Raw genomic sequence first — 23,724 nt, forward strand, 5'->3', positions numbered from 1 at the left:
GAGGCCCTGGAGCCCTTTTGGAGGAAGGCCTGGGACCAAGACTATTCACAGCACATGCGCCGTGTGTGTGTGTGTGTGTGTGTGTGTGTGTGTGTGTGTGTGTGTATGACATGGGGGTGACACGTTCCCATTCCTCTTTCTGCCTTCTCCCAGTTCAGCTGCCGCGGCGCGTCCGGTGACGTCCTCCGCCATTGTGTGTGGAGACGAGTCACCTGCTTAATGGAAACACTTGGGGAAGGACGGTCTAATGGTTAGGCGTGGCGATCCAGACCGACTGGCTCTGCATTAACTAGCTGTTGGGACTTGGGGAAATTACTTAATCCCTTTGGGCCCCAGGTTTCCACAAGAAAAAAAAAAATAATATGAGTAAGAGTAGTGTTTACCTTGTGAGCCTCAGAGGAGATCATCTCATTCTACTGGAATGTCGTCAGCGCTGCAAACACTCAAAGTCCCCAAACACATCCTGGCCCCTTCGCCCCTTCTTTTTGTTTTCTAAGATTTTTCAATTGGTTTTTAAACAGAGAGAGAGAGAGAGGGAGAAGGAGAGAGAGAGAAACATTGATCTAGGCTGCCTCCTGCACGCCCCCTACAGGGATCAAGCCTGAAACCCAGGCATGTGCCCTGACCGGGGGAATGGGACTGGCAACCTTTCGGTACCTGGGACGATGCCCAACCCATTGAGCCACACTGGCCAGGGCGGATCCTGCCCCTTCCTGCATCTCTGGGTCTGCCATTCTGCTCTGTGGGGTCCTCCTTGCCCAGCCCCCACAGGCACAGCTACCTCCTTATCCCCCAGAGTTCACCTTCAATGTCACTTCCTCCAGGGAGCACCTCTCAGCCACACAGCACTGGGGTTTCTGTTGGTTTGGTTCATTTTAAAATACGTTTTTATTGATATTTTAGAGAGGGAGAGAGAGATAGAAACATCAATGATGAGAGAGAATCATGGATTGGCTGCCTCCTGCACGCCCCACACTGGGGATCGAGCCTGCAACCCGGGCATGTGGCCTGACCAGGAATGGAACCGTGACCTCCTGGTTCCTAGGTCAACGCTCAACCACTGAGCCACGCCAGCTGGGCTAGTCTAGTCACTGTTCACTTGTGAAAAGGGTATCATGAAAGAAAAGGAAAAAAAGAAAAAGAAAAAAAAAGAAAAGGGTATCATGATGCATGCAATCTTTTGGAATTTATTTTTTAAATTTAATATGTTGCCCCAGTTCCATGGTATCGTTGCATGTCGCTGTAGCTCACGTTGTAACTGCTGAATCAGATTCCCTTGTGGGAATAAAGCGCAGCTTATCGGTCCACCTCTCGATGGGCATCGGGGTTGTTTTGGGTTTTTGTCACTGTGAACAGGAGACAGGGTGGTTGTAAAAGAAGATCTGCAGGAGCAAGACCTACGATAAAGCCACAGTGACGGACACGGTGCAGTACCGGCCCAGGGACAAACTGACCGATGGGATCATCGGATGGGACGGTGGGAAATCTTGCTGTATGTCAGAGGTGGAATTTCAGACTGGTGGGGAAAGGAGAGACGATTCAATAAATGGACTTGGAAAAAATGATTATGCCTATGAAAAAGGAGGAAAATGAATCCCTAACTCAGACTCTGAATAAAAATCCACACCAAATGGACCAAGAACTTAAGTATCAAAACAAAACATAAAAAATACAGGTGATGCCCTGACTGGTTTGGCTCAGTGGATAGAGCGTCGGCCTGTGGACTGAAGGGTCCTGGGTTTGATTCCGGTCAAGGGCACATGCCTGGGTTGCGGGCTCCATCCCCAGTAGGAGACGTGCAGGAGGCAGCTGATCAATGATTCTCTCTCATCATTGATGTTTCTATCTCTCTCTTCCTCTCCCTTCCTCTCTGAAATCAATAAAAATATATTTTTAAAAATACAGGTGACTCTTTTAGACCTTGGAGTTGGAAAAGACTTCTTAAATAAGATACGAAAACATGTATCTAAAAAGGAGAAACTGATCAATTGGACTATATTAAAAGTAAGCACATTTGTTTGCCTTAGACGTTATGCAAACAACGTCCAGGACTAAAGATCATTCTGCTGCCTTTAACCCCGCCCTCACAATAAATCCCGCTTCTAATTTGAGATTAGATTTAAATATACATAACATTTCAGATGAGTCAGTAGTCTTAAAGGGGACCATTGTTTCCTTCGAATGGTAAGTCTTATGGGCGCCCAGGTGTTCCCTGGTGCTTCCTGGTTGCTGTCCCTCCCACTTGGAATATGAACTTCAGAGCCTTTGTAGGCCGCATTAAGCCACGCGGGACTTCATCTCCACCCCCAGAATAAAAATTCTAAGTCCCTAGAAATAAAGTTTCCACGGAGGCTGGTGACAATAAACACGCCTTCCTCAAATATTTACTGAGCACCAGCTATCTGCCGGACACTGTGCTGGAAGCGAGAAGTTCAAAAATAAGATACGGTCCGGGTCCTTAAGCGGTCCTGCGCCGCCATCCGTCACGGGAAGATCTGTCGTGGGCAGAAGGAGTCTGGGCTTTGGGTGGTAAGCACCCAATGGAGTGTACAGATGTTGTAGTTTAACGTTGTGTACCTGAAATCTATGTAATGTGCCCTGCCTGGTTTGGCTTAGTGGATACAGAGCGTCGGCCTGCAGACTGAAGGGTCCCAGGTTCGATTCCGGTCAAGGGCATGTACCTTGGTGGCAGGCACATCCCCAGTGGGGGGTGTGCAGGAGGCAGCTGATCGATGTTTCCCTCCCATCAATGTTTCTCTCCCATCGATGTCTCTAACTCTCTATCCCTCCCCCTTCCTCTCTGTAAAAAATCAATAAAATATATTTTTTTAAAAAAGAAATCTATGTAATGTTATTAACCAGTTACCCCAAGAAGTTTAACAGAAGAAGAAGAAGAAGAAGAAGAAGAAGAAAAGTTGCTTGGATGGCATGGCTCAGTGGTTAAGCGTCGACCTTTGAACCAGGAGGTCACGGTTCGATTCCTGATCAGGGCACAGGCCCGGGTTGCGGGCTCTATCCCCAGGAGGGGGTGTGCAGGAGGCAGCCGATCGATAATTCTCTCTCATCATTGATATTTCTATTTCTCTCCCCCTCTCTCTTTCTCTCCCTTCCTCTCTGAAATCAATAAAATCAATCAATGAATCAATAGAGTTTGTCGCGGAGTCTAGTAGGGCACCTAGGAAGGGCCAGAAATGCTGAGGAGAGGTAGGCATAGGAGAAGCTTGAAATTTGAGCGAAGATATGAAGACACGAATAATGGGGTGAGTGTGGGGAAGCACAGAGTCCGATGGGGCGGCTAGGTGAGACCAGGAAGTCACGTCAATAAGGCAGGGGCCCGTTTGGGCGTCTGAACTTCCGCTAGGCTACCAGCTGCCCTAGGAGAATTTGGGGCAAGAGAGTGACATCATTAAACTTGGTTTAAACTTGATTTCAGGGAGATCACTATGGGTGGAGGGGTTGGACGATGGAGGCAGGAAGTTCACCCAGGCCTCGAGGCCATGATTAGCCTTAGGGCTGGGAGAGAGGTGTGAAGGATTTGGACATTGATCAGATTTGGGGAATCACAAACATGGGAATCTGAAACGACTTGCGATTTTGCAGATGAAGCCTGCAGTAGCTAGATGGTAGTCACTGAGTTAGGGAATGCAAAAGATGAAGCAAGCTTAGGGGGAAAGGAAATTGACCTTGAGATGCCTATGGGACATCCAGAGGGCAGAGAGCTGAGAAAGCGCCCGGGGTGAGGGAAGGGGCAGGGCAAGCAGGGAGAACACCCCTGAAGGGACATCGGAGGGCGGGGTGCTGGGGTAGAGAGTGGGAGTGTCAGAAGGACACAGGATTGAGGAGGGGTTTTAGGCCTCAGACCTGTGAAGCGGAACTATGCCTCGGGGCTGCAAGAAAGAGGCAGGCAGAGGTGGAATGGGTCAAAGTATCTGACGGAGGGATCTCAGTCTTTCTGCCGTACATCTTGTGAGTGTTGAAATTGCAAAGAAAAGATCAGGAAGCCGCTCTTCCCCTAAAATAAGTCCGAGACAGGATTTGAATTGTAACATAGACCACCCTGGGTCCTGGACAGCAAACGTCCATTTCCACGCGCACACAAGGCCGATGTCCAATACTGTGAGAATCACACGAGGGAATGTAACTCGGGAGGACAGGGCAGGCCTAATGTCTTTATCCACATCTGCACCTCATGAATATTATAACAGCACCCAGCCCTTCTCATTGGGTTTCCTATTTACACAGATCGATGACGCAAACACGCAAGCATTTTCCAGATTCATGCCGATGATAACAGAGTATCATTATGAATTCATAACAGACCTCGACAGGCTGCCCACGGAGCCCAGATATACACAAGGAAAGGCGAAGAGAAGGAACCTGGAAGATGTACATGTAGACAGATACAGCAGAGCCCGGCCGGTGTGGCTCAGTGGTTGAGCATCAACCTGTGAACCAGGAGGTCACGGTTCCATCCCTGGTCAGGGCACAAGTCCAGGTTTCGGGCTCCATCCCCAGTGTGGGGCGTGTGGGAGCAGCCGATCGATGATTCTCATCATTGATGTTTCTATCTCTCTCTCTCCCTTCTTCTCTGAAATCAATTTAAAAAAAAAAAAGAATGATTGTGATTTATTATGGTGTTAGAGCATCAGGAGCATTGGCCGCTACCCTTTTGATCTTGGCGTCTCTCTGCCCAGTCTCACCTCTCCTTTCCTGCACTTAGGAAGGAAGAAGTAGAGTTGTTACACTGAGCTGAACAGCCCACTCACGCTGCAGGATGAGCCATGATGATACAGAGGCCCGTCTCGATGCAGTAAATTCCTCTGTGTGTATTGACTCTGCACCTGGGCACGAAGAAGACAAGTTATCACGGAATCCTCCAAGAAAGTAGAAAGACTTAAAAAAAAAAAAGAGCTGAAACCGGTTTGGCTCAGTGGATAGAGCGTCGGCCTGCGGACTGAAAGGTCCCAGGTTCGATTCCGGTCAAGGGCATGGACCTTGGTTGCGGGCACATCCCCAGTAGGGTGTGTGCAGGAGGCAGCTGATGGATGTTTCTCTCTCATCGATGTTTCTGGCTCTCTATCCCTCTCTCTTCCTCTCTGTAATAAAATCAATAAAATATATTTTTAAAAAAAAGAAAGAGCCAAAACCGGTTTGGCTCAGTGGATGGAGCGTGGACCTGCGGACTGGGGGGTCCTGGGTTCAATTCCGGTCAAGGGCATGTACCTTGGTTGCGGACACATCCCCAGTGGGGTTGTGCAAGAGGCAGCTGATCGATGATTCTCTCTCATCGATGTTTCTGGCTCTCTATCCCTCTCTCTTCCTCTCTGTAAAAAATCAATAAAATATATTTAAAAAAAAAAGAAAGAAAGAAAAAAAAAAAAAGACTTAGCTCACCAGCATTGGCCCCAACAAGAAAAATATAGCCCTAGCTGGTGTTGCTCAGTGGCTAGAGCATCGGCCTGCCGACCAAAGGGTCCCGGGTTCGATTCTGGTCGAGGGCACGTACCTTGGTTGCAGGCTCCTCAGGCCCTGGCCCTGGTCGGAGGCAACCAATCAATGTGTTTCTCTCACATCGATGTCTCTCTCTGTCTTTCCCTCTCTCTCCCACTCTCCCTAACAATCAATGGGAAAATACCCTCGGGTGAGGATTAACAAAAAAAGAAAGAAAGAAAAATATATACGGTAAAGTGGATTTTGATGGCATGTGGAGAAAAAAAGTGTTTGTTTTTTTAAAAAAATATATTTTATTGATTTTTTTTACAGAGAGGAAGGGAAAGGGATAAAGAGTTAGAAACATCGATGAGAGAGAAACATCGATCAGCTGCCTCCTGCACACCCCCCACTGGGGATTCGCCCGCAACCAAGGTACATGGCCTTGACTGGGATCGAACCTGGGACCCTTCAGTCCTGCAGGCTGACGCTCTATCCACTGAGCCAAACCGGCTAGGGCCAAAAGTGTTTGTTTTTATGAATTAAATGAATTGAGCTCCACAATCCCCTCAGGAATTGCAGGCTGTAGCCCCCGGGTTTTATTTGGAAATCTCACTATGTTTAATTTTGAATGCCTGTCCTAGCGCATGCTTGGCTTGCAATCGGTGTAACTCGAAGAGAAGTTCCATAGTCAAATAGGTTTCTGAAATATTGGATTTAATAAAGATAGAATTTCTCAGGGATTTTTTATCATGTTAATGAACTTTGTGAATCTCTAAAAGGGGGCATATGTACGGGAGTGTTCCCAAACTCATTTGAAAATGATCTCCTTATAACAGCGCATTGTGGTGACCTAGCGCTTCACGAAACACACTTTGGGGAACACGGCTCTGATGGAATATTAATATCATTTTGAGACTATATGTGAAGTTTCTGCACCTCCTAAGAGCAGCACAAAATGTGAATTACTCCTCTCCTTCTACCAATGCCCAGAGGATTTTGACAACGATTACAGGATACATGTGCATTCGGATCCTCACGGATCCTTTCTATAGTCCATCCACGTGGATTGCAAATTTTTAGTAAATAGTCCAAGGAGAGCCCTCTGCTAACTTGTGGGAAATGAGAGCATTTTTGTATCATTTCCATCCTCATCTTCTTATCCAGAGCAGCAAAGATGGTCTGTCTCTCAAGGCCCTGGGTAACCAAAGGAGAAGTCCTGTGTTGAAATAACGTGGTATTACAGTAACAAGGAGGAAATTGTTTATTTGTACACAACTCGGTTTGTCTTGTCCTGTCTTTGAAATACATTAAAATAGTAGCCCTAGCCCGTGTGGCTCAGTGGATAGAGTGTCGGCCTGTGGACTGAAGTGTTCCGGGTTCGATTCCGGTCAAGGGCACATGCCCAGGTTTCGGGCTCGATCCCCAGTAGGGGGCATGCAGGAGACAGCCAATCAATGATTCTCTTTCATCATTGATATTTCTCTCCCTCTCCCTTCCTCTCTGACATCAATAAAAATATATATTAAAAAAAAAAAAGCAAATGTACAGCTAATCAATCTTTTGGAGAAGATGAGTAAGAACAAAGCCAGTGTGGTTTACTGGAAATAAACCTAGGAGCATAGTTACACTGTTTCTTGTGTGTGCTTTTTAAAATTATTTTTTATTATTATTTATATATTTTTTTTATTGATTTGAGAGAGGAAGGGAGAGAGATAGAGAGACAGAAACATCAATGATGAGAGAGAACCACTGATTGGCTGCCTCCTGCACGTTCACCACTGGGGCGGATTGAGCCTGCAACCCGGGCATGTGCCCCTGGCCAGAATCGAACCCGGGTCCCTTCAGCCCGCAGGCCAATGCTCTATCCACTGAGCCAAACCGGCCAGGGCTACACTGTTTTGATAGTACAGGAACTGGCCCCCACCCACTTCCCACTTAGATGTTACAGTCCTACAGGTTTGTGTCTTCCTGTCCCTTCCCTACCTAAGACGGTGAGGTGGGGAAGGTGACAGCAGCTGTCTCCATTTTTCCATAGCCACTGACCAGCCTGGCCACATAACACCGTCTACTGGACACCACCGCAAACTCTCAGCCACCCAGCTCATCAGCCGTCTTTCTAGATTTTTTTCCACTGATGTGACCGGTGTGCATTTTCAGTACTTCAATTTCCTCATTATTTAAGTGAATTGAATGACCAATCCAGGTTGAATTTTGCTTCCTTAGGAGAGAAAGTGTTATATCAGCGCAAAATAAATGTCTTCAGATGTCTATTGGAAATAATTAGACCTTAGTAATTCACCAGATATCTAATATTTATTTAATGTCTATTTTGTGTACATCACGGAGCTACGTGCTTCTTGCGAAGGTTTAGCAACAGATGCTATATAGCCCTAGCTGGTTTGGCTCAGTGGATAGAGCATCGGCCTGCAGACTGAAGGGTCCCGGGTTCCATTCCAGTCAAGGGCACATGCCTGAGTTGCGGGCTCGGTCCCCAGTAGAGGGCATGCAAGAGGCAGCCGATCAATGATTCTCTCTCATCATTGATGTTTCTATCTCTCTCTCTCCCTTCCTATCTGAAATCAATAAAAATATATTAAAAAAAACAAAAAACAGATGCTATATATATTGCTCAGGAAATGTGTGTCTTTGAAAAGTTAATAACAATAGTTATTCCACATTTTAGCCAAAACCGGTTTGGCCTGCGGACTGAAGGGTCCCAGGTTCGATTCCGGTCAGGGGCATGTACCTTGGTTGCGGGCACATCCCCAGTGGGGGTGTGTGTGCAGGAGGCAGCTGATCGATGTTTCTCTCTCATTGATGTTTCTAACTCTCTATCCCTCTCCCTTCCTCTCTGGAAAAAAATCAATAAAATATATATTTAAAAAAATAGTTATTCCATATTGTAAATGACAAGTGCCTATTCAATATTTGTTTCTTTTTAAACAATAGGAATTTAAATGCACCGAAGAGATAAAAAGGGAAGGACTTCTTTTCTAAGGTTTTGCAAGGACTAGATACAATGTTAGCAATCAACAACGAGTCCCTTTCTCTCCCGTGTTTGTTCCTTTGTCAAGTGAAATAAAGACAACAGTTAGAATCTCTAACATCACAGGCCTCTGAATTCTATTCCGGTGCGTCCCGCCGCAATGAAGGATTTCTGAATTTCTCTGTGGCTTTCCCCTTGGCATTGCGTTTCCTTCCGCCAAGTTTTCTTAGCAGAGAATCCGTGTCTGTGGGCCAGTCCCTTTCTGTTCAGTGGGCACAGCTATCTCCAAACCCACCCTCCTATCTTCACTCCAGTGGTTTTTTAAACTGTTCCCGATTTTAGAAATACCATAACCTCGGCTTATTAAATATTAAGGGACTCCAGATTCCCAGAGCCTCAAAGTTAACGCTGTGCAGAGCAGCGCGAGTGCGTGCGTTTCCATGGTGCCGAGCCAAAGCGATGGCAGGGCGTCGCGAGCAGCGTCACCGGAAGCGGCTCTCCTGCCACTTGCCTGGCACGAGGGCCCACTTGCTGTGAAATATTTTGAAAACTGAGAGCTGAAGTGGCGATCGCACGAGAGCGCGAACAGGCGGAAATGAGAAGACACGGAGCGCGTCTGGCAGAAAGCGAGGGGTTGGCGGTTTCTGCAAAGGAAGAGGATGCGTGGTAAACCCGGAGGGAAAAAACCACGCGGCGGCCGTTGTTTAGAGACCTCCAGAGGTCGTTTCCTTCCCCCCCTCGGGTAAGGGGGAGTCCCGGGGGCCGAGGAGGCAGCCCCCCCCCACCCCCAAACCGTTTCCGGGATCGCAGCCGCTCCCCTCCCGCCCCAGGAGCAGGGCCTTCCCAGGCCACGGTTCCCCGCGACCCAAAAATAACTGCACAGATGTGAGGACCCGGGCGGTGCCAAGTGACCGCCTTATCGCTGACAGCCAGAGCCTGGAAACTTAACCCCGCGCCAGCCTTTTATACGGGGTCCCCGGAGCCCCGCCCTAGCAACCTCCCCTAGCAACGCCTCGCCCCGGCGCTCCGCGCGCTATCGGCCTCCGCCAGGCTCTTCCTGTTCCCCTCCCGCTGCCAGCTCGGCTGGGAGGGCGGGGGGACCACGTGACCTGCCCCAGGAGAGGGGCGGGGCGAGAGGCAGACCTGAGGGGCGGGGCCGTCGGGCGGCCGGGTGACGTCATCAAGAGGCGCCCGGGCCAGTTGTGTCGCAGCGGCCCAGGGAGTCTCTGTTTCCGGGACTGGGTGAAATGGCGGAGGCGGCGGCGCTCGTGTGGGTTCGCGGCCCCGGCGTTGGGTGCAGGGCGGTGCGGGATGTCTCGGCCGCGTGCTCCGTCCAAGACCTTATCCACCGCCATTGCCAAGATCAGGTGAGGTTCGCGGTTCCCGGAAGGAGGGGGAAGGAGCCGGCCGGCCAGGGGACCGACCGGGTTGGATGCGAGAGGGTCTGTCTGGAGTGTTTGTTCTTTGGGGCTTTCGGTTTTTTTAAGACAGAGGGTTCCTCCGTTTTAAGGTGCTTCAGACTGATCCTGAGGGCTCCCTTTGCTTTTTGGTGGTGATGGCGGTTTCCTCACCCCACAGAAAAGGGGAAAACTCCGCTCACAGACGCCTAGGCCAGCCCTCGGTCCGGACTAACAGAAGACACTTGGGTATTCTGTATTTTCATTCCTAAATGGGGCATTTGGACCAGATGACTTTTGAGACTCATTTTGTTACATTCATTCTGTGATGATCTGATGTGGTCACATTTTGTCCACAGATCAAACATTCCAACGAACTCCAGCCTAGAGGAGAAGTATATCAGATCCAAACCCAGGCCCAAGGATGGTTGGGGAGGGACAGGGATTCACCTGGTCACTCACTGGCTGGGACAGCCAAACACACGTGTCTGTTGAGGGTATGGATTCTTGGGTTCTTAGGGCCTGTCATTTAAAAAAAAAAAATTGATTTCAGAGAGGAAGGGAGAGGGAGAGAAACATCAATGGTGAGAGAGAATCACTGATGGGCTGCCTCCTGCATGCCCCACACTGAGGGTCGAGCCCACAACCCCGGCAGGTGGCTTCACCTGGAATCAAATGGTCGATGCTGGTGGAGCAGGGCCTGTTATTTAGATGTTTTCACCAATCATTTGATAGTCTCATTTGTCCGTGCATTTATTTGAAAACCTATGTTAGGCTTCTAAAGTTACATGTGTGGTTTCCTTAATTATTAAGCAGGCCAGCTTTTACCAACTAAGATATTAAACCTGTTCAGTTATCTAAAGAATTGAGTGGTCTCCCTGAATCTAATTTTAATGTTGGCTCTTGATCTAGTATTATTTTTCTTTTTTTTTAAAGTTTTTTAAAAAAATACATTTTTATTGATTTCAGAGAGGAAGAGAGAGAGAGAGAAGAGAAAGAGAAAGAGAAACATCAATGGTGAGAGAGAATCATTGATGGGCTACCTCCTGCACATCCCACTCTGGGGGTTGAGCCCACAACCCAGGCATGTGCCCTGACCGGAATCAAACTTAGGACCTTTCAGTCCGCAGGTGGACGCTCTACCCACTGAGCCAAACCGGCTAGGGTTTGTTTTTCTTTATTACCACACCGCATCCTGGCTTCCTTAGGCTGTTTCCTCTGCTCGTCACTTATAAGCTTAACACACGTTACGCCACAGTCTACCCCAGATCTTGGACAGGTTCCATGGAAAAGCAATGTGTGTTTGCAAATAATGTGGTTTTTCAGCTTTCCCCTTTTTCTTCCTACACTGCAGTCCAAAAAAACACACACAAAAAAACAAAATAACAACAACTGTCAGAGCTGTTTTTGACCCTCTGAATGGGGAAATGTTTTCCAAAATAATTGGATTTTTTTTTTTCATGAAGCATTCCATATTTATTTATTTCTCAATAGTTCACTTTTGGTTTTTATTTAATGTTTAAGCCTTGGTTGTTGAAAGTGTTGCATATGTCCCCTTTTTTCTCCCATTGACCCCTCCTAACCCGCCCCCACCTCCTGCCCCCGCCTTCACCACCCCATTGTCTACGCATATATGCACACAGGTTCTTTGGTTGATCCCCCCACCCTTCCCTCTGACCAAAATGGTTGGATTTTAACATCTCCGATAATAACTCTTATCTCGTGAGTGGTTTCCAAACTTACAATTGATCCAAGGTTCGACCAGAAGGAAAAAGGGCACTTAATGTTCGTTGCATGAACGAGTGGTTCCCATTGCAGTAGCTGTGTGGTATGGTTCAGAACGCACGTTCATCGTTCCCACTTCAGGAAGAGACCAGTACGGAATGCTCTTGTCCTCTCTGATGGTGTTGAGATCTCTGCTTTCTCGACGATGTAAATGTAATCGCGTACTTCCTAAGTTCCACGTAACGTTGGAGAATACTTCTCTGTTGTCTTAAGTTTACAGCATCAAAAACTGGTTCAGAAAGACTTCGTGTTTTTATCATTTCTTTTCATCACTTGATCTGAGAATACACAGAGTGGCTTCGCGGGCGCGTGGGCTTCTGCAGTGCTTGGCTGTAGTTCGGGGGGAGGCCAGCGGAGCAGATGAGCACTGGCTGCCAGTCGGCCCTAAGACTGTTGAAGCTTAGCTAGGGATATTGAAAATCAGACCCTTGTCTCCTTCCTTCCGCTCTTCTTGTCCTTCTACCTACACTTCTCAGGATGGATATTATTTTCACTTTGAAGTTGGGGGCCAGTCTTGATTTTATCTGTTTCAAAAAGTCAGAGGACGGAGGGCCTCCAGAGTTACCAGATCTACGCCCTGTATAGTCTTTTGCCTCGACTCTGAATGCCCATTAGAGAGGGGCAAAGAAGCCGCTTTTATTTTCACCCAAAAGATGAAAATCTCTTCTGTACATCGTGACTAGGTATCAGGAAAAAATGGTACGCAGAATACATCACATGACATGAATTTTTTCTTTTACTGGTTTTATTTTTCATTTTCAATTAAGTAAGTATGAATTGAACACACTACCTGCTTGTCACTGGAGTAATAAGATTACAAGCTAGGAGCCTTCCTGCAAAGAACTTGTGTTTTCTCGTAAACAGCATTTTTAAAGGTCCCACTTGTCTCCAGGGTGTTCCCGCGGAATGCTTCTTTGTAAAGTGCGACGGCTCGCTGGCCGACACCAGGGACCCGGTGCGGCATGGAGCTGTGTACAGTTTGGAGCCCAGACTTCGCGGTGGAAAAGGAGGTAGGACATGAGTGTTGCCTGCTTGCCAAGCTGTGTCACCTCTGCAGATGCATTAAAGGGAAAAACTCTGGGTCCCTGTACTCTGCCAGCCTTATGTTTTGCCTTATGAAATCCTTTACTTACCAGGTTTTGAATATCTTCTCTCTTGTTCTTTCTGCGGGAGATGCTGTGTGATATAGTTCCCACCTTCTCCAGCTGGGTAGCTCCTAGGCAACCGAGGTGTAAAGCTCTCGGGAAGATAGATTGAGAGAGATGGTCCTTATTCTGTCCAGTTTGCTGAAGAAAGCATGTACAACATCCAAATCCGCTTTATGAAGATTTGGTCTCATTATTGTATTTCTAAGGGAGGTCTTAAGTAACTTTATGAAATACAGCTGTTTACATGTTGGGGTAGATTAAGGTCCTGGTTGTATTAACACATCTAAGAAAAAAAAAGAAACTAGATGAGCGAACACTAAATATGCACAGTTCTTGTCTTTCTCCCGATGCACTAATATGCAGTCCCTCCGCTTTCTCAAAATCTACCGTGATTTTCAGAGAGCGGGCATCTCAGGATCATCATCCTGCTGTTTGAAATTGTATCAATAAGAATGAAGTGTGTGATACCAGCCAGTGACACCTCCAAATTGATGATACACGCACCATGCATATCAGAAATATAAACTTGTGTTCTCATTTATTGTTATCAGATTCACCTTTCCTTTTAAACTCACTATGAAATCTCACCATCTACTTTTTAAAGGTCCTGATCTGGGAATCCTGTGTATTTTTTTTGGCACTGGGTCTGGGCCTTTAAAATATCTCAGTGGTGCAGGTACAGTATTTCAGAAATAGAAGAGGAAGCAGGAAAGGCATGAGGTTGAGTCAAGTTCACTTTGACCTTTGTTCCCTGGGTTCGAATCTTGGTGTCCATTTCCTTTATTAAAAGAGAAAAAGAAAAAGAAAGCAGAGATCACCTTTGACCTTGTGCTGCATCACTGTTTTCAGGAGTTCAGCACTTACCGTCCTTGAACGCTTTTTAACCCGCTCTCCCCACATATGTTTGCTCAGGCTTTGGGTCTATGCTCCGAGCACTCGGGGCGCAGATTGAGAAGACAACCAATCGAGAAGCTTGCCGGGACCTCAGCGGCAGGAGACTACGAGATGTCAATCATGAAAAAGCGTAAGATGGCGTTTGTGTTTGTTTTTTCTAAAAAATATATACATATATTTTAATATATTTTATTGATTTTAGAAACATCGATGAGAGAGAAACATCGATCAGCTGCCTCCTGCACACCCCATACTGGGGATGTGCCCGCAACCAAGGTACATGCCCTTGACCGGAATTGAACCTGGGACCCTTCAGTCCACAGGCTGACGCTCTACCACTGAGCCAAACCGGTTAGGGCTCTAAAATATATTTTTATTGATATCAGAGAGAAGGGAGAGAGAGAGAGAGTTAGAAACATCAATGATGAGAGAGAACCATTGATTGGCTGCCTCCTGCACGCCCCACACTGGGGAGACGAGCCCGCAACCCAGGCATGTGCCCTTGACCAGAATTGAACTGTGACCTCCTGGTTCATAGGTTGATGCTCAACCACTGAGCCACACCAGTCAGGCTGTTTTTGTTTTTGTTTCTAGCAGTGGTGATGAAACACGCGCCATGCGTATCAGAAATATAAACGTGTGTTCTGATTTATTGTTGTCAGATTTACCTTTCCCATAATTTAATAGTTATCTCTAGGTCTCAGTTAAGTCCGTTACAGTAGGCTGGTAGTAAGTGAGGCACACCTTGCTGAGGGAGCAGCACAGTATGAGCAAGAGTGCGTTACTTTGTTGGGGGAGGAAATACATATAAGAGAGCCATTCACTTACATCTCTCTCCTGGTGTATTCTCATTTATTGTTGCCTTATGAAATCCCTTACTTACCGGGTTTTGAATATCTTCTCTCTTGTTCTTTCTGAGGGAGGTGCTGTGTGATATAGTTCCCACCTTCTCCCACTCCCCCTGCAGAATGGCTGAGTGGGTGAAACAGCAAGCTGAGCGAGAAGCTGAAAAGGAGCAGAAGCGCCTCTCTTGTTCTTTCTGAGGGAGATGCTGTGTGATATAGTTCCCCCCCCCCCCACTCCCCCTGCAGAATGGCTGAGTGGGTGAAACAGCAAGCTGAGCGAGAAGCTGAAAAGGAGCAGAAGCGCCTCGAACGACTGCAGCGGAAGCTGGCGGAGCCCAGGCACTGCTTCGCCAACCCCGACTACCAGCAGCAGTGCCACGAGATGGCTGAGCGCCTGGAGGATTCCGTCCTCAAAGGTGAGGGTGAGGGTGAGGGGTCCTCGGTGTGGGCAGCAGGCACCCTGAGGCCAGCTGTTCCTGACTCGCCCACACTGTGCACAAAGAGGGTCTTCAGGTTTCTGGGGTCACAGGCCTCTGAGAATCTGTTTTCTGTTGTTATTGTTGTTGTTAATCCTCACCCAAGGATATTTTTCCCATTGATTTTTTTTTCCTTGTTTTCTTTCTTTTTTTAAATTTATTATTTTCTTTTTTCATTGATTTTTAAAAAAATATTTTTATTGATTTTTTACAGAGAGGAAGGGAGAGGGATAGAGAGTTAGAAACATCGATAAGAGAGAAACATCGATCAGCTGCTTCCTGCATGACCCCCTACTGGGGATCAAGCTTGCAACCGAGGTACATGCCCTTGACCAGAATCGAATTCGGGACCCTTCAGTCTGAGGGCCAACGCTCTATCCACTGAGCCAAACTGGCTAGGGCTCCATTGATTTTTAGAGAGAGTGGAAGTGACGGGAAGAAATAGAAACATCGATTGGTTGCCTCCCGCTTGGGGCCCTGACTAGGGCCGGGATAGAGCCTGCAACCAAGATAGAGCCTTTGACCGCAGTTGAACCCAGGACCCTTCAGTCCATGGGCCAGTGCTGTATCCACTGAGCCAAATCGGCTCAGGCCGGACCTCCGAGATCTGATGACAGCTGTGCAACCTCTCCCCTCAATATTGGTCACAGTGTACCTTACAGCCCAGGAAAAAAAGGACCCCAAACCCACATAGCATTTGGTATCTTCAATGCCTGAATCCCGTGGGTCCCGGTTAAGAACAGTTTTTGTGCTTCATCGGGATAAGTTAAGTCTTTAGGAGGTGCCTAGAGCTTAACATATTTGCTTCCAGTTTTAGGTTAGTTTTTAGTGGTTTTTTTTTTTTTTTTTTTGCATTCCCAACTTCTCCTATGTAGCACAGGTAGAATTTTCTGTCCATTGGCACCAAAGTGAAGTCACATTTCCTCTTGGGAGACAGAAATTCTACATCTGAACATAGAGTAAGTTAGGAAAAGATGACCCCTGTTGTTTATTTTATTACTATTAGGATTCTGAGATCTAGGATTACTAATATACTAGCTAGTGTTTTGGTTTTTTTTTTAATGGTTTTTAGTAAGAATGATTGCCATGAACTTTTATTAGAATCCAGAGCATTATGCTAGGGCTCTTGTGGGTACAACTGAATAAGAAGGAATCTTTCCCGTCAAAAAGGCTCTGACACAACAAGGGAAAGACAAATGGATGCAAATAATGAACACGAGGGGTGAAGCGGTGGGTGTGGGGAGGGCGAGGCCTGACCCTGTCGGCCTCAAAGTTGACCAGTTGGACGTTGTGCTTTATGATGCTGGTTCAGGTCCAGCATGCCTCCTGTTTTACTTCGGTGTGAATTTGAGGTTAATCTCGTTTCACCATCTTGAATATGACATCTTATGAATTTTAAGTCTAGAGCTCTAGATTGCCGCTCTTTTTGCAATCTGAATTACTTAGAGTCTTTCATTAGACTTGGTCCTGATAGTAGACACTGAGTTGTTAACATTTCTGGTTAGGTATGCAGGCTTCCTCCAGCAAGGTGGTATCAGCAGAAATGGGTGAGACTCGGAAGCGGCCCAACAAACCCGAAGCAGACGGAGGACCCAGTGCCCCGAAAAGGAAGTGCTTTTGGTAAGTCTGTTTCATTTTCATTCCAAATTGATCCTGGAGGACTGCCCTGGGACACGGCCTCCTTGTCCGTCTGGGATAAACACATCTTTCAGTGATGACTGATGGCAGCTCCGACGTTTTCCCGCGTGCTTCCCCCTCCAGAGGTCAGCGATTGTCACGTTGTACCCACCAGTGGTGGTTTCCGCTGTGAGTGCCATTAATAGAACCTGAAGGACAATATTTTCCCGTACATGAAAGATCACACAAACTGCTCTATGCTGGAATTACTGTTTGGTGTTGAAAGGGTTAACTTTCAAGAAGTCCAAGTGCAAATGCCAGAGCTGTCCTTGCCAGGTGGCTCTGTGTTTTTGTTTGTTTGTTTGTTTTGTTTTAATTTCTTTATTGATTAAGGTATCACATATTTGTCCTTGTCCCCCCATTCCCATCCCACCCCCCTCCCCACTCTGTTTTCCTGGGGTTTTTCACAGGCATAATCGAGGTCCTTGGTCGCTTGGCCAGACCTCTCTTCACCGCCCTTGCACTCGTGGGTCAAGAGCACAAGAGGACTTTTCTTAGCCTTTCTTCTGCTCGCTCTCCCGCCCTCCCCAGCTGGTCCTCCGGTTTCCAGCTCCGTTCCCTGGGGCCATGTTCTAGATAAGTCCCAATGGATCTGGCTTCCTTGTAGGCCTGCCCTTGGGGACAGAAAGACAATCATTAACCAAAGACCAGGTAACTCTGTGAGTCCAGCATAGAAATTTATGTGTTCTTTCTGAAATGGGCATGAAATGTTTCTGGGAGAAAAGGCATTGTGTGTTTCTTCTAATCGGGTTTATTGAGGTATAATTTACATACAGTCAAGTGAACCTTTTTTCACGGAACAGTTCTAATAGTTTAAAAAAATACAGTCACGTAACCACCACCAAAACCAAGATACAGAATCTTCCCATCACCCTAAAAATTTCCCATGCGCCCCTTTGCAGTTAATTCCCTCCCTCTGCCCCCCACCCCCGGCCAACTCCGATCACTGGTACAATGTTTGTTCCTGCGGTTTTATCTTGTCCAGAATGGCATATGACCTTTTGTGTCTGGCTTATTTCACTGACCACAATGCTTTTGAGCTCTGTTGACATTATTGTATGTATCAATAGTTTATGCCTTCTTGCCAAATATTACTGCGTGGTGTGGCTGTGCCACAATTGTTTACCCATTCTCCAGTTGAGTAATTTCTAACAGTTGAAATCTATACAATATGGGGAGGAAGCTTTACCTGGACTCGGTTTTGTTTTACGAGATTCACAGCTTTAGAAAGGAATCCTCTTGGATCTTGGGGATGGTTGGTTCCATTCTCATTGAACTTCCCCCCTTCTGTTTATGCCTTGGGATATCTTTTTCCGAAACTTAGCTCCTCCCCCTCTCAGGTTAGATATTTTTATTCAGACAGAGTCTGATCCCTGCACAAACCACGGCCCCTTTTCAAGTAGCAGCTGTGAGTGGCGCTAACCTTTCTGTGGTTTCTGACAGGCTGGGCATGGAAGGCCTGGAGACTGTGGAGGGGTCCGGCTCTGACAGCTCCGATGACGACAGTGACGAAGCCCCTGGCACCTCGGGAATTAGCTTGCCTGCTCCGAACAAGGACAGTGCCGGAGTGGAGAGCGCAGGCGGGTTTCCCGGGAGTCCTCAGAGGGCCGGAGTCCTGAGTACAGACTGTCGCTCACCAGAAGCACTTCAGAGCCCCGGGGCTGGCTCTGGGCACGGTCTTTCAGAAGACCTGTGTGCCCAGCGGGGGGACACAGCTGCGCAGGAGCGTGTGGAAAGCAAGGGGGCTGCAGAAACGGAGACAGCCCGGGAGGAGAAGGAGGCCGAGAGGAGCGGCCCCGGAGAAGCAGCGGCAGCCGGGCCCGGACCGGGTACGGAGAAGGAGGCAGAGGAAGTGACCGATGGGGAGCGAGCTGCCAGGGCAGCACCTGGGGAAGACGGCGAGAGCATTCCCAGCGCCAAACAGGGGCACAGCCAGGCCGGAAGCACAGTAAGTAATTGGGGGTCGTGTCTAAAGCCAAGTCCGTTTGGTCTCCACAGAGGCAGTGACATGAAGGCGCTTTTCCCATCGGCTGCTCAGTGGGAAGGCTTGTTCGATCATCAGAGGTGAAGTGCAGGTTGATGGTGGTGAAGCTGGCCTTGGCCCCTAAAAACCCTTAGACTTTTTTTTTTTTTAATATATATTTTTATTGATTTGAGAGAGGGGAGAGAGAGAGAAACATCAATGATGAGAGAGAATCATTGATCAGGCTGCCTCCTGCACGCCCCCTACTGGGGATCGAGCCTACAACCCAGGCACGTGCCCTTGGCTGGAATCGAACCTAGGACCCTTCAGTCCGCAGGCCAACGCTCTATCCACTGAGCCAAACCAGTCAGGGCTAGACTTTTTTTTTTTTAGCTCCAGAATTTGTGTGTTTTTGCCACTAGGTGGTATCCTTTCATTCATTCTATGCTTTTCACATGTTAATCTGAATTTGAGTGTATATCCCAAATTATAGCATAATTGTATTATTTGTTCTTTCTTAGTAATGCGTTCAATCAGGAGCCATATTAAGGTAGATGGTACTTTAGATTTGATGAAAGGAGCCTGTTTTAAATATTTTCTCTGTTGTGTTACTCTCCCCTCAGGCTTTGGGTCAGGAATCTGTGGATTTGCTGGCCTTCAGCTCCGTTGCAGAAATGGAGTCGCTGGGTCTGGAGAAGCTCAAGTGCGAACTGATGGCCCGGGGGCTGAAGTGCGGGGGCACCCTCCAGGAGCGGGCGGCCAGGCTCTTCTCCGTCCGGGGCCTCGCACAGGAGCAGATAGACCCCGCGCTGTTTGCCAGGCCCCCGAAAGGGAGGAAGAAGTGAGCTCGTGAGCGGATGTCCTGTTTCTGTCTGGTCCAGCACTTACAACCTGCCTAACGGGGACTCCTGGCCCTGATTCCTGTTGATGCTTAGCTGACTTTTTGACGAGCCAGTTCTAATCGTCCGCTTTCCCGTTAAGACATTTATAGAATTAATGGGTGAAACCCTCTGAGCCTGACTTTGTGGGAAGGGTTTTTAATAACAAATTTAATTTAATAAACATAACTATTCAGATTTTTGGTAAGTTATATTTTCAGGGGATTTATCCATTTGACCAAGTTGTCAGATTTCTAGGTGTCTGTAGAGGCTGCAGTGGTAACTTTTCACCTGGGGTTTTTTTTTGTTCGTTTGTTTTCTTTGCATCTGAGTTTTTAAATGATTTCCTGAAAGGGAGACAGCCATACCATAATTCTCTCACAGTATTAGCAGGGATCCTCTGTTTATGTATGGTTATCACAGAAAACAGCTAGTCAGTGATAGGTCTTGGGCAAAGCTGGATGGTAAATAGTTCTTTAGGAAGTCACATGGCTATTCAGAGAGATCACAGGCTTAAAGTCGTAGCGAAAGAAAAAACATTTTCTGTGATCCCAAATTTTGTTGAAATTTGCCAGCTCGATTCAGTGGGGGCAGGTGGGAGTTTGTAAGCGTGAGTGAAATACATATGCTCAGCATTTGGCTTAATCTTTCTGAGAGTGGTACAAACTGCATTTGATCTTAGATGTGTGGAAAAGGCTAAAGCTTCAAGAAGAACTGTGTTTTTTTTCTTTATTATGATCTTTCAGTAATATTTTGGACGCTTGCCTTGTTTCATGATGATAGTAACAACGGTATGAAGACATTGCTCTTCGTTTTTCTTGGTTTCTATTCATTTTCTTGGTTTGAACTAGATCTGAACTCCCCTCCCCTCCCTTTTCTGTAATGTTTTAAGTTTTTATTTGGGCCCAAATACCATTCTGTGACGTGGTCTGGCCAATCCTTTCGTTGTTTTTACTTTTTGTCTTCTGGTATTCTTACAGTAATTTCTTTTTTTTGTTTTTTTTAATTGATTTTTTAGAGGGAGGTTGGGAGGGAGAAAGAGGGGAGGGGGAGGGGGGGGAGAGAGAGAGAGAAATATAGATGTGATATCAGCTGTCTCTTGCATGCTCCCTACCAGGGATCGAACTCGAAACCTGGGCATGTGCCATGACTGGGAATTGAACTGGTAACCTTTCAGTGCCCAACCAACTGAACCACACCAGTCAGGGTTCTTTCTTTTTTTTATTTTTTTGGGGGGGGTCTTTTTTCCCCCAAAATAAAGAGTACATGGGTACACTTTCTGAACCCTCACATATTCGACAATGTTTTTCTGTTGCCTGTGCGTATGCAATACCTTGTCTTTTCCTCAAACAATAGACATTTGCTGTTATTTCCTGGTATATGTGGAAGAAAAGCTTTATGCCTGTTTTGAGTTTCTTTTTTTTTAGTGTATATAATGGGAGTTTTTCTCCTTAGACACTTCAATATTTTTTCTTTGTCCTTCAAATTAAAAAATGTCACCAAGAACCCTAGCTGGTTTGGCTCAGTGATAGAGCATCAGCCTGCGGACTGAAGGGTCCTGGGTTCGATTCCTGTCAAGGGCAGGAACCTCAGTTGCAGGCTTTTCCCTGGCCCAGGCCCTGGTCACGGCACATGCAGGAGGCAACCAATCAATGTGTTTCTCTCACATCAATGTTTCTCTCTCCCTCTCTCTCCAGGCTTTCTAAAAATCAATGGGAAAATATCGTTGGGTGAGGATTGAAAAAAACACACAAATGTCCCCAGATTATTTCTAGGTCTGGTCTCTTCCTTAATATTTCTTAGTATTAGGTGACCCTTTTGAGGCCTGAAGACCAGCCTTTTATTTCAAACTATCATTTCCCTATTACTTAATTGATTATTGCTTTTACTCTCTCCCTGGTTCCCAGGGAACCTCACTTTCTGTTGTATCCAGTTTGCCGTTGGCCACGCCTCTTGTGTTTGTCAGGTCAGCAGTTACGTTTTTCCCTTAAGAAAACGCTTCTTGCCAGGCCGGTGCAGCTCCGGGGTTGAGTGGCGACCCATGAACAGAGGTCCCAGGTTTGGTTCCTGACCAGGGCACATGATCCCAACAGGGGCATGCCGGAGGCAGCTGATCTATGTGTCTGTCTCATGTATGTTTCTATCTCTGTCCCTCTCCCTTCCTCTCTCTCTAAAATCAATAAAAACATATTTTAACAACAAAAACACCCTTCTCACTCTCAGATGAGTCCCTCTTCCTGCTTGCTTCTGTTTGGTTTTTAAAAAATATTTTTTATTGATTTCAGAGAGAAAGGGAGAGGGAGAGAGAGACAAACATCAATGATGAGAGAGAATCATTGATTGGCTGCCTAGGGGTACGAGGGGTTTGGTGGGCCAGTGCAGAAGACAAGGGGGGTGTGCAGAAATGGGGGAGGATTGGGGAGGAAGAGTCTGCTGCAGTGTAGTTTCAAGAGAGGTTCAGCCAGGTAGTCTAGGCATTTGAGAACAGTTTTCTCTAAATTATGTGGCTATCTGCACTTAAAAAAAAAAATATATGTTTTTACTGATTTCAGAGGGAGAGGGAGAGAGAAACATCAAGGATAAGAGAGAATCACTGATCCGCTGCCTCCTGCAAGCCCCCCACTGGGGATCGAGCCCCGAAACCCTGGGCGTGTGACCACCTGGTTCATAGGTCGACGCTCAACCACTGAGCCACACCGGCCGGCTGTGCAAATCTTAAAGACGACGCTCAAAGAGGGAAGGGGAGCGTTCAGATCGAGCGGAGGTTTAGTACTTTGCCAGATCAGAGGTTCTTTCACTGTGGGAGTCGGGCAGCCACGCCCAACGCATTTTCCCGTGGCGGCAGCATGCTGTGGCCGGGTCAGCGCCCCTTCCCTAATTGGCACCGCGAGGCCCTTCCGGTTGCTCTCTCCTGCTGTGCCCTGCCTCGTTGACCTTGACTGGCAGAGTGAAAGGACTGTAGTTCTGCAAGTGCTCCTTTCCTGTAACATGAAAGGCGGGAAGCAGAGAGGTTCACACCGCACAGAGGGCCGCCTAGCCATCCTCCTACGCGGCTGTCAGTCCAGCGCTCGCGGGTCCACGTCACGTGATGACACTTGGATCTGAGCGTCAGCCTTTCTCCTCCCCCGGTTTCTGGTGCTGATAACTGAGGTTCCTCGTTACATTTCTTCGCTTCTTACTCCAATGGGAGTTTGCTAGAGGGAGTTAAGTAGATGTGCTCAGATTACCACCTAAACCAGCACTTGTTAGTGGATTTTCAAGATTAAAAGTGTCCCCCAGCCCTAGCCGGTTTGGCTCAGTGGGTAGAGCGTTGGCCTGGGGACTGAAGGGTCCCAGGTTCAAATCTGGTCAAGGGCACATGCCCGGGTTGCAGGCCGGATCCGCAGTGGGGGGCGTGCAGGAGGCAGCCGGTCCATGATTCCGTCTCATCATTGATGTTTCTAACTCTCCTTCCTCTCTGAAATCAATAAAAAAAATACATTTTAAAAGAAGTGCCTCCCAGATGAAGGTTGTTGAGGAAAATGAGTGGGACTGAGTATTTAACAAAATGCAACCTGAGAGCAATTAAAGTGCAGCCCAGAGTAGCAGTTCTGTAGGAAGGGATTCTGTCGCTCACCACCTGCCAACCCTCAAAACACGCTACCAATTTCTGGGAGCAGAGACAGACCCTTCCTGCTGCCAGTAGAGGGTGCTGGGCGCTAACGAACTCGAGCAGGAGCCGGGCGGTTCCCCCGGGCCACCGCTCCGAAGGTGGGTCCCTGCGAGCCCGTGACGGCCCCCCTCGCCCCCCTCCTCCAGGGTAAGTGGCGGACAGATGGTGGGGTGCAGCTGGCCTGAACTTGACCGGGTTCTATCCTTTCTGATTCTTGCGTTCTCGTATGTCGCTCCAGCTCTTCGCTCTGCCAGGCGTGAATAAATCATTTAAGGCTTGCTGGGTAGCCCATGCAACGAATTCCTTCTCAACAGACAACTCCTTCCTAAGCGTTTGCTATTGTTTTCTGAGGGGTTTGAGTCTCCTGGAGACGGCAGTGGGGTGCCCGGGCGCCCTGCAGCCTGACACGGGCTGGGCTGGAGACTTTGATGAGGGTTTTTTAATCTTGTTGTTGAACAAATGATAGCTAGCATGTTGAAGACAGTTCTGGAAATTCAAACATACTGAATACCAAGCGGGCACAACCCTTTCGGGAAATGCTTCCGAGTTGCTCCATCCTGTATCCTGTTACTGTCGCTCGTTAGGAGGTC

The 23,724-nt window shown here is 47.5% G+C and overlaps 1 protein-coding gene across 1 annotated transcript; it reads left to right on the forward strand.

The window, feature by feature from the left end:
- The first annotated feature begins 9,614 nt into the window (after positions 1-9,614).
- SDE2 (SDE2 telomere maintenance homolog) lies at positions 9,615-19,680 on the forward strand. Its single transcript, XM_008149791.3, has 7 exons — positions 9,615-9,786; positions 12,494-12,611; positions 13,662-13,773; positions 14,735-14,904; positions 16,470-16,584; positions 18,085-18,589; positions 19,228-19,680. The coding sequence occupies exons 1-7, from the start codon at positions 9,667-9,669 to the stop codon at positions 19,447-19,449; spliced, it is 1,362 nt and encodes a 453-aa protein (XP_008148013.2). The 5' UTR covers positions 9,615-9,666; the 3' UTR covers positions 19,450-19,680.
- The last annotated feature ends 4,044 nt before the right edge of the window (positions 19,681-23,724 follow it).

The sequence above is a fragment of the Eptesicus fuscus genome, chromosome 24 (assembly GCF_027574615.1).
Source record: "Eptesicus fuscus isolate TK198812 chromosome 24, DD_ASM_mEF_20220401, whole genome shotgun sequence".
NCBI classification, from domain to species: Eukaryota; Metazoa; Chordata; class Mammalia; order Chiroptera; family Vespertilionidae; genus Eptesicus; species Eptesicus fuscus.

Bases quoted from the DNA above. Each gene is read 5' to 3' on its own strand.
- SDE2 (XM_008149791.3), top strand. From the start codon at position 9,667: ATGGCGGAGGCGGCGGCGCTCGTGTGGGTTCGCGGCCCCGGCGTTGGG. The intron at 9,787-12,493 runs GTGAGGTTCGCG...ACTTGTCTCCAG, and splicing joins ACCGCCATTGCCAAGATCAG to GGTGTTCCCGCGGAATGCTT. The intron at 16,585-18,084 runs GTAAGTCTGTTT...GGTTTCTGACAG, and splicing joins CCGAAAAGGAAGTGCTTTTG to GCTGGGCATGGAAGGCCTGG.